This window comes from Malus sylvestris, chromosome 12, assembly GCF_916048215.2.
Source record: "Malus sylvestris chromosome 12, drMalSylv7.2, whole genome shotgun sequence".
In the NCBI taxonomy this organism is placed as follows: domain Eukaryota; kingdom Viridiplantae; phylum Streptophyta; class Magnoliopsida; order Rosales; family Rosaceae; genus Malus; species Malus sylvestris.
The window spans coordinates 30,434,656-30,444,436 of NC_062271.1; the positions used below are offsets into that span (position 1 = coordinate 30,434,656).

General features: G+C 34.3%; 1 protein-coding gene across 2 annotated transcripts; it reads right to left on the reverse strand.

The window, feature by feature from the left end:
• Window positions 1-2,828: 2,828 nt before the first annotated feature.
• Window positions 2,829-6,392, reverse strand: LOC126593937 (probable serine/threonine-protein kinase WNK9). 2 transcript variants are annotated; one of them, XM_050260107.1, is made up of 7 exons: window positions 5,917-6,390; window positions 5,775-5,812; window positions 5,401-5,628; window positions 5,066-5,286; window positions 4,728-4,885; window positions 4,190-4,628; window positions 2,829-4,098 (listed from the first exon to the last, which is right to left on the reverse strand). In XM_050260107.1, the coding sequence occupies exons 1-7, from the start codon at window positions 5,989-5,991 to the stop codon at window positions 3,137-3,139; spliced, it is 2,121 nt and encodes a 706-aa protein (XP_050116064.1). In that variant the 5' UTR covers window positions 5,992-6,390; the 3' UTR covers window positions 2,829-3,136. The 2 variants fall into 2 exon arrangements, with proteins under 2 accessions (XP_050116064.1, XP_050116065.1); XM_050260108.1 differs by lacking the exon at window positions 5,775-5,812 and having other exon boundaries at window positions 5,917-6,392.
• Between the last annotated feature and the right edge of the window lie 3,389 nt (window positions 6,393-9,781).

The window sequence follows — 9,781 nt, forward strand, 5'->3', positions numbered from 1 at the left end:
AATGTCAAAAGTAACTTATTATTAAATCACATTTTAAACATTCTATGTTGGAGATAGGAATATATTCCAATTTCATTACTCTCCCTCCAAGTTTGAGTTATCCCAAAAAGGTCCAAATTGATTTTTGTGGGTCTGCAATCCACCTCAAAGTAAGTAAAAACACATGTTTCTTGACTTGAATCCCACTTGAGCAAACTTTACACCACCATCGCATTATTTAAGTGAGAAAAGTGGTAAAGCATGCAACCCTTTCAATCGTTTAAAAGATGGGGAAACTTTGGACAGGGTGGAAGAGATTCTTGTGTCCGATACTCCAATTAGGTACAATGTTTGAACTATTAACAAAAGAGTCAGGTTTGGCCGAACAATACCTAAACGCAAATAAGCCAATCTCTTTATGAGTGGGTTGGCCAGTTTGCCTGACAGACTACTTAAGGCTGATTTGGTATTACTGTGTTTTGATAAACAAATGATCTTGCTGTGCTGTGAGAATGAACTCATTTTTGCTACTTCATGTTTTTAGTTTTTTTTATCCAAAATTATGAAAATAAGTTGTTTTTAAGTGTTTACCAAAGACCTTTTTTAGCTCAACTTTTTTTAATACCCACTTTTTATAAAAGCACTTTAATACCAAACCAATACTTCGTCTAGTTATCGAAGACAAGAATTTCTCGTAAAATCTCATGTATTTAGATCACCCTTTACCCCACTTTAAGAGATTCAACTGTTCAAAAGGAAATCATATTTACCCTTGATAACTTTTAAGATTCAGTTTCCATCATAATATTGTCGTTGAGTGGTAATTGTTCTCTTCTTACATGACTCAATTATAAATAAAAAAAATTGAAAACCCCATTGATTGGTTGTTAGGGAAGGGTCGTGTGCATGTGGCTATCGTGTCTAGAGTACGGAATTGAAATTCTTTCCAAATCTTTGTGTTCGGAGTTCAAGAATCAAGATTCGAATTATTGATTTTTAATCTTGCGGCTTTATTAGTTTATCTCATACAAATTAAGAATTTTAACTTCTCACTTCAACGACTCGAATCTTCTAATTCTTAAGTTCTAGACACAAAAATTCGAAGACAATCTCAATTCTAAAAGAGTCAAATTACCAAAAAGTTTGTTAGATTTGTTGTCATCAATATCTATTTTTTAAAGCTTAAAAAGTTGTGATTCTGATTAGTACAATCTGAACCGTGTGATCAAACTGCTTTTTTCTTGATTCTGATATATATCATAGATTTCACCCACCTACAGAATCCTTTCCTTCTAATCCAGTAAGTTCGGAAATCCAGATTGTTTGAAATTTGATCTAATATCTAAAGTCATTATAACTTTTAAAGTGGACCCTTATTTGTAGCCGTTTGATCAAATTTCAACAACCCGAATCCCCAAACTTAATGAATTAGCCCTACATACAATCCCATGTGGATTTTCCCATAATGTTATGGAATCAAAAACCTTTTGAGTTGGTCTCAATTCAACACCCAACCAAGCCACCAATGCAAATTATGCAATATAAAAATAAACAAAAAGACTAGTTGGCCTCCACTTTGCTACCCACTTTTACCGAACCCAAAAAGAAGGAAAAGTATCATTATTCATACTTATTTATCAATTACAATTCTATACGTGTGGAAAATCTTTTTTTTTTTTTTTTGTTGATAAATTATTTATGCATATGCGTCAACTTGTAATGTACGAAAATAAGAAACAACAACTCAGTACGGAATGGGGCTAGTCAAATGATATTTTACAATAAAAGTTACATGATTTAGGTTAAGTCATAAAATCCAATTCGCTACCTATGAGAGCCGTAAGCGGAGAGTATACCAATAATACTAAAGTCGATTTTTCGAGTTAAATTAAAGAACTTTAACATAAAAGTGAGTACAACTTTTGGTACAAGATATGGTTTGGTGGTTTGATATGTGATTTAGATTAGCTTAGATGTCTTTTTCAAGGGAAGTTGGTATGTGGACCAATGGACCATCCCATATTAAAGGAGCCAATATTTTTTGGGTGATAAAATATGGGCAACCGGAATTGTACGTTAAGAGTTCAAATCGTCTTCGAATTTCAGAGTCTTAAGCCGATGAACCGGTTAAGTTGAATCGTTCTAGACAGGGAGAAAGCCATCCAAACTCTTAATTTTTGTGAGGTTGGTTAATGAGATGAGTTAATGATGATTGTAAAATTTAAAATAAGTGATCTAAAATACTCGATCCATTGAGTCTAGACTACAAGAAAAGAATCTCGATTCCTAAGCTAAGTAGATGAGCATGCATGGAATGGAACATGGGGAACCGGATCCAAAAGAACTAAGTCCACTCATCAGATGATCTGGACCATTAAAATTTGATCTAACGGCTACAAACAAATGATCCTCTAAAAGTTATAATAATTGTAACCGTTAAATCAAATTTCAATGGTCTGGATCATTTAATCCTTGAACTCAGTTCCTTTGGGTCCGGAGGGGATCCGGTTCCGAAGCATGGAACATGAAAGATGATTTATTTGTTCTTGTGGGGGCCAAACAATTGAAGAAAAAAAAAACCCTCACTCCATAATTGACACATATTGAAGGGGCCAGGTATGTCCTACAAGAAGCATGGCAAAAGATCCTGATAAATCATAAACCTTTCATTGGCCAACTCAGCACTGACATGCCTATAATTCAATCCATCAGCATTTTTCGATTTTCAATCTTCCTGAATAAAGACCGATAAGATGCGGGTTAGGTCAATTAACCACGTATGCCTCTTGTATTCGAATTCTAAATCAAATAGTTTTTAGGTGCTATATTTCTTTTAAGCGGCTTGAGTCTTGAGAAAATTGGAGAATTTAATTCTATCACTAATTATATATAATTACATATCTGCCTCGTTCTAATTGTATACATTCAGTTACACCTTAAGAATCTCTCAAATTATACTTGTTCCAACCAATAGGTCTCTTGTAATAAGGAGATGGAGTTGAACACAATCTATGTAGGCCTCAAAACCATAATTTTAAATACAAAGCATCCTGGAAAGCCACATCCCTTGGTAAAAAAAGGAGTGGCCTTGGTAACCATACACGATGTAAGTGTATGGAACCTGTGAAAAGAATACATGTTTTGTGCCTCTGCAAGTTTATAAATCAACAGCATCAACTGGGAGAGAAACTGCCCTGCGAAGAGAGTGAGGAAGCAGTGAGCCTGTGTATAAACTATTGGCAGTGATCACATTCTCCTTGGGAGACTCCATCGCCTCGCAATTTCGGGCCCTTTGGGATTCCAAATTGGGGCAGCTCTTTTCAAGATTTGCAAGGAAATCCGGAGTTATGTGTCGGTGATCATAAGCGCAAGATTTCGAAAGAACTATGTTGTTGATTCCTTGTAATGTGTTTGATACCACAGATGATAAGAACCCGTTGTCTATTTTGTGTACTTTACTTGCATTCAGTGAAGATTTTGAGAGGATGGAAATAGAATGTAAACCGGATAAGTTTCTAATGGAATTTCTTGCGCCTGATGCTGTAGTGTTTTCCAATTGAGGATCTTGCTCATCTTCAACTGTGACTAAGTGATCCATTTTCTCATATTCTTCGTCAGAATGGCTTTGTCCCGAGCCTACTGAACTAAGTTCTCGACTTTCGTGTGGTTGCTGTCCCCAAATTTCTTGGTATTGAGGGCAGTCTGATTGGCTTGATTCATTTGGTGCACCCCCTTTCACATGATGCTCAGACTCATCAACTTGGTATGTAATCTCCTCAAAACGACCGTGCATTGAAGGACAACCATGTTTACAACATTGAATAGCTTGCAAGTCCTTGGCGCTAGGGTGGTTCGACAGATACTCCATCATGGAACCACTAGAGGTGTGATTAGAAACATAATTGTGACAAAAGCTTTGATTAGCACACGGGGGTGTTTCCACTAGTCCTGGTCCTGACTGCCAATCGGGTACCAACAAGGAAATTACCCCATCAATCATATCTGCTATTCTGGTTATATCTTGATCGGTCATAACCAACTCTGCAACCATTTCAGTTGACACACTCAATGCTGTATCATTCTCGGTGTCAAATGTGAAATAAATGTTGCGTACACGACCTGCAATATAGGATTTAAAGTGCTAAATTTAGTTTCCACACATAGACAATCCATAAATAAACTTTGGAAAGAAAGTAAAGACAATGCCAACCTCCTTTATCTGTAATTCTAAGTCTAAAAAAGATACCACCGTCTTCTATTCTATTCCCTTTAATACTCATGCCGACATCTTCAGAATGATCATCCTCACGATGCTCAAACAGTTCGATTCCAGTTGATTCTACATCAACAGGCTGATAGCCCCACTCATTTGGGGCATCGAAATTGTAACCATTCGAGTATCCATTACTAAAGGAACTGTTGCTTTGATGAAGCTCTAATAGAGGCTGCCTTACAAAAGGACCCATGTTATCTAGCTGCCTACTATAATCTAGTGATCTCAAATCATATTCACATTCATCCATTTGGAGAAAACGGTCGTTTAAAAGCTCCCTTGCAGAGAGCCTCAACGACGCAGTTGCCAAGCATTTCTCAACGAATTGTCGTACTTCTGGATCTTTAACTTTGTACAAAGCATCTGGTTTTTTACCCTATTAAATTCAGAATGCAGAAGGAATCTTAGATGTCACATTTTTCCTAAAGAAAGTAAAGCATTCCACTAGAGAGAAAGGGAAAGAGAATCCTCTTACAGAAACAACTTTCTTGTAGATCTGTACAGGATGAGAGCATTCGCTATACGGATATTCGAAAGTGACCATTTCCAAAATGCACATCCCAAATGAATAAATGTCAACTAGCTCATTATATGCCTCTTCATACACTTCAGGAGCCATGAACTCTGGTGTCCCTGCTTCAATAAATCGATAGAAATCTAAACACATTAACCTTCTAGGTAAATAACTTTCCCTTGTTCCAATCAACATCATAAATTAAGAAACAAACAAAATTTGCATAGGGGCATTCATATTTGACTCAAAATTTGACAATTTATGAAGCAATTCTTATAGGATGGATCATTCGAACTTACCAACGCAGTGCGCGGCCTGCGATTTCCTTAAGATTGCAGCTAAACCAAGGTCACCAATCTTCACTTCCCCTTGGTTTCCATTGATGAAGATATTGTCACACTTGAGATCTCTATGGATCACAGGAGGGTCATGGCTATGGAGATACAGAAGCCCTCTCAAGATCTGCCTACACCAATGCTTCACTGCTCTAATGTTTACTCTCTTGTGCTTTAACCTATACCTATTAGTAATTTAAAAAAAAAAAAAAAAAAAAAAAAAAAAAAATTAACAAAATTGGATTTAGAAAAATTAACAAAAAATCATATTTTGTATTAAAAACTCACAAAATACATACTGCTTAAGGGTCCCAGAGGTGAACATTTCAGTGACAAAATTGATGTTTCTGTTGGCAGGATCAACCCAGGAAGTGTAGAACTTCATGATGTTTCCGTGCTTCAATGTCTTGAGGAGGTGGATTTCACAGTAGAGCCTCTCAAGATCTTCAGGGCTCTGCAGGAAATCATAGAGCTTGACCTGGTTCCAAGCAACTTCCATCCCTTCATACTCATCAAATGCTCTGTAACTGCAACAAAAATACAAATTAAAAAAAAAAAACCCAGAAAAAATCACTCAAAAAACCTGCCAAAAACCCAGAAAAATTCAAATTTTTGGGAAATCTGAACTGGGTTCTGATGATTTTTTAAGAAAGTTAAGAGCTTCAAGACTTACACTGTCTTAGAAGCTCCTTTGCCAAGGATTTCATTGTACTGCAACCAAAAATAAAAAGTAAAAAAAGGTTCATTCTTCAAGCAGAATGCACAGAAGAAAATGAGGAGAGAGAAAGAGGGGAGAGAGAGAGAGGGGCAATTACTCTGCCATATCTCCCAGTTGGATCAACTTCCACAAACTCAGAGAAATCTGGTTCAAGATGTGAGAGACCATTCATTTCTGTGAAACCAATCCTCACTTTTTGGCTTTCCTTCTTCTGGTTAGCTGCTGCTTCTTCCCCGTCGGCTATTTCTTTGTATATTCTGACACAAACACAGAGAGAGAGGAGAGAGAAAATGGAGAGGATTTATCATAAAAAACTGGTTTCTCAACGTTTCAGGGGGGAGAGTCTGGAAATTAAAAGATCAAAGGAAAAAATGTTTCGTTCTTATTTTCACCCAGCACTCATTCTTTATTTATATATTTGGACATACAGACAGATCAAACCACCCAGTCCCACGACGGTACGTGACAAACTGCAAGTCTCCACTTTTTTTTCTGTAGTAAAATAGGATAAATGTAAAAGATTTTTGCATTCAAAATTCTCTTTCTGCGCTACCATGTTTTTCTCCGTCTTTTATTGCTTTTTTGATTTATTCACGTCAAAATTATTAAGAGATTAGACGTATATTAGAAGAGATTCGGTGTGCCAGAGATTATTTTGCTGAAAAAAATAAAATTATGTGGTGTCTCCCACTTGACGAGAGAGATAAAAGGAGCAAGATATTGAACCGGTTACAAGATTTTGCATGTATGGAGGGATGAAAGGAGGAAGATATTGAAATGGTTGCCAGATTTTGCATGTATGTAGGGGACCTCCTATAAAATTAGGACATAAAATTTCCCGTATTTTGCTCTGACCAAACGTGGTATGGCATCACTCAGTGTGAGAGTGACTTTAGTTAACGAATAGACAATATATGTAGAATTATATGTAGAAAGATTCACGTAGGATTACATCTAGAGACAAGAAGAAAGACAATACATGGAGTCCTATTTTTATGTGTGTAGCTCCACATACACATGGTTAACAAATATGGAGGTAGATTCTCTGCCCTTTCACTTCCCGGTTTGTGTGATCACGGTTAAGCCACGTCAACATATTATATTACTATTTTTTTTTATCTTATTATCTCTATAAAAAATAATATAAAATATTGACGTGGCTTAACCGTGACCACACAAAACAGGAGGGCACGAGAAGTAGGAGGGCAGAGAATCTGCCTCCAAAAAATATACCTATAAGTTGCCTGAGTCGTGTCAATAATATTGACATGACATGAGTTTAGCGTCATGTGTCGTTTTGATTAATAATGTATTGATATATGTAAATTTTACATAACAATGTAACATCGTTTCAATAATTATCTTATTATAAATCATATGGTAAACATGCAGACTTGTGTGGCTAAAAGCAATTGGTTACAAACAAAGTGTCCACTTGAACCATGCTTATAGTCATACATAATATTTTTGAGGACGTTATCCTATATTTCTGAATAAATTTCATTTTGTATAATTTTGAATTTGTGTGAGTAGCTAGAGACCTAGTAGGCTAGTACTAGGGTAAATATAAAAAATTCAAACACTCAGCACACATGTTTGTTGAATGAAATTGAAATGACTATAAATCTTTCTTTTACCATAACGAAAGATAAGTGATTATGAATATATTTTGAAGAAAACATTACTAATTGATTTCAGAGCAAAAAAAATTACGCACACCGTGTGTTTCAAGTTTGGTATATCACACGAGGATGAGTGTTGACAAAATTTCTTCTTGAGGAGTTGTTCTTTTACTGTAGTTGAGTTCATAATATTTATTTTTATGTGAACGTCTCATAATTTTGTTGGTGCATTTTTCAGACCATAAATAATATGGTAGAAGATTCCATCTCTTGAGTTGGGAAGCATTTGTCAAGATTTGTAGATGCTGGATAGACATCGAAGTTTCTTCATGTTGAATATTTAAAAAAATATATATATAATAATATATTATATATATAATAATATATGTATGTATATATATATATATATATATATATATATATATATATATATATATATGGGGATGTTTGACGGAAAGTTGGGTCATTGACCCAACAATTATATCTTTTCATATTAGCATTGTAACCTTTTGCTAATACCTAACGATTGCTGCATGTTTTACAACATATATGATCTTTGGGTAATTGGTGTTTGTATTAGATATGTCCATTGGACATAATGATGCAATGTGTTGTATCCCATGGTGAAAAGACATACTCAAATCAAAGGATGTGTCTAAAGGGTGTAATGCTCTCTATATATAGTGGTAACATTAGTAGAAAAGAATCATTCAGAAATTTGTTGTCTACATAATTTATTTGCTCTCTTTTCTCTCTTCATCACATTCATACAATTTCTTTCTAGTTATTTCTAAGGGAATATAATTCGGTTTTGCTAATCGAATATTTCATACTTTGTTGTATCCTGGAAGTGATTTGCCAAGAACCCTTTAGCAAACTCATTCGAGTGGGGGCAAATAACACTTTAAGGAAACGATTCAAGTCGTACCTCAAAGTCATTATTCAGATTATTCTCCATATTTCTATATTTAATCTAACACTTCATCTGTTAATGGAGTAGATTTTTTTTTTCAATTATTTATTTAAGAAGATAATAAATGTTGTTAATGGAATTTTATATCTCATAATCTTCAATCTATTATCACTCCAACCTTTATCCGCTCATCGGATAATACTAGAGAGATAATCTATTTAAACATAATTACAAATCATATGACATATCATCAATAAGAAATAAATAAATTAATCAACACTTAATAATAATCTCTCATCAACAACTACGTCATACAGTTTAAAAAATAAAATTTAAATATATGGTCTCTTTAACATTACCTTTACAGTAAATACTATTTTTGCACTTGACAAAAATACGTACAGATATTTTCAGAAAAACAAAATGATAATTAAGAAAAGACAATGTACATGAAGAAATTCCGTTCACACTAGGGTTTTTGACTCGCATATATTTTCATGTGACTTTGTCAGACCGAAACAGTTACAACGCATGTGCTATTGGGTTGTGATATCCTTTTCAAAGTGCCACTTGTTTTATCTTTTTTTGGCTATTGGCCACATGGTTGGCTTTCTTCCTTGAGACTTGGAGTGTGTGTGTGTGTGTGTATATATATATATATATATATATATATTTATTTGATTAATTAAAATTAAATGCATTATTAATGAGAGTGAATAATTAACTACCAGCAGGCTACTCAACTGCGTTCAAATGATTTTAACTTCAAAAGATACTTCAATCATTTACATTCTTTGGATTTAAAGTTTAAGTTCGACTTGCATGAATAACAAGTACATTATTAATTTAAGGAAAATTAATGAACATGGCTTGAAAATTTTGAGTTTTAACAATAATGACAAAATAAAGGGTAAAATGAATAGTAACAGGATTGATTTTTTAGTGTAAAAATGTGATTTTTCGTTAAGGTGAACAGTACTTGGAGTTTTTCGTTAAAGTTTCCATTAATTTATTATGTTAGTTCATTGTGTATTTAAACTCAAAATTTTCACATTTTCGATGCAAAATATTATTGTATAGGAAAAAAACAGGCTTAAGGAAATCACATGAGTAATGTAAATATTGTTTATTAAATTCTTAATTTGAAGGAAATCTGAATGAAATGATCCAAAAATCAGATTTGTATTCTCTCCCTACCCATTTTCCCCTTTCCTCTCTCCCCTCTTATTTTAATGCTCAAGGTTAATTAAGCCACATTTTCATCCTGTTTTACTTTATTTGGAGAGAGAGAAAGAAGAAGAGAAAACTAAGAAAAGAGGGAAGGAGAAGAGGGAGAGGAGAGCATTCAACTCAAGTTCGATAAGTAATGCATCATGTAAAAATAAAGGGTCGTGAATATTTGTTTTGAAGTTTTAAATCCATTCAAC

Coding starts and splice junctions, on each gene's coding strand:
- LOC126593937 (XM_050260107.1), bottom strand. CDS start 5,991: ATGAATGGTCTCTCACATCTTGAACCAGATTTCTCTGAGTTTGTGGAA. Junction 5,287..5,400: donor ACCTCTGGGACCCTTAAGCA/GTATGTATTTTG, acceptor AATTACTAATAG/GTATAGGTTAAAGCACAAGA. Junction 4,099..4,189: donor TAGAATTACAGATAAAGGAG/GTTGGCATTGTC, acceptor CCTATATTGCAG/GTCGTGTACGCAACATTTAT.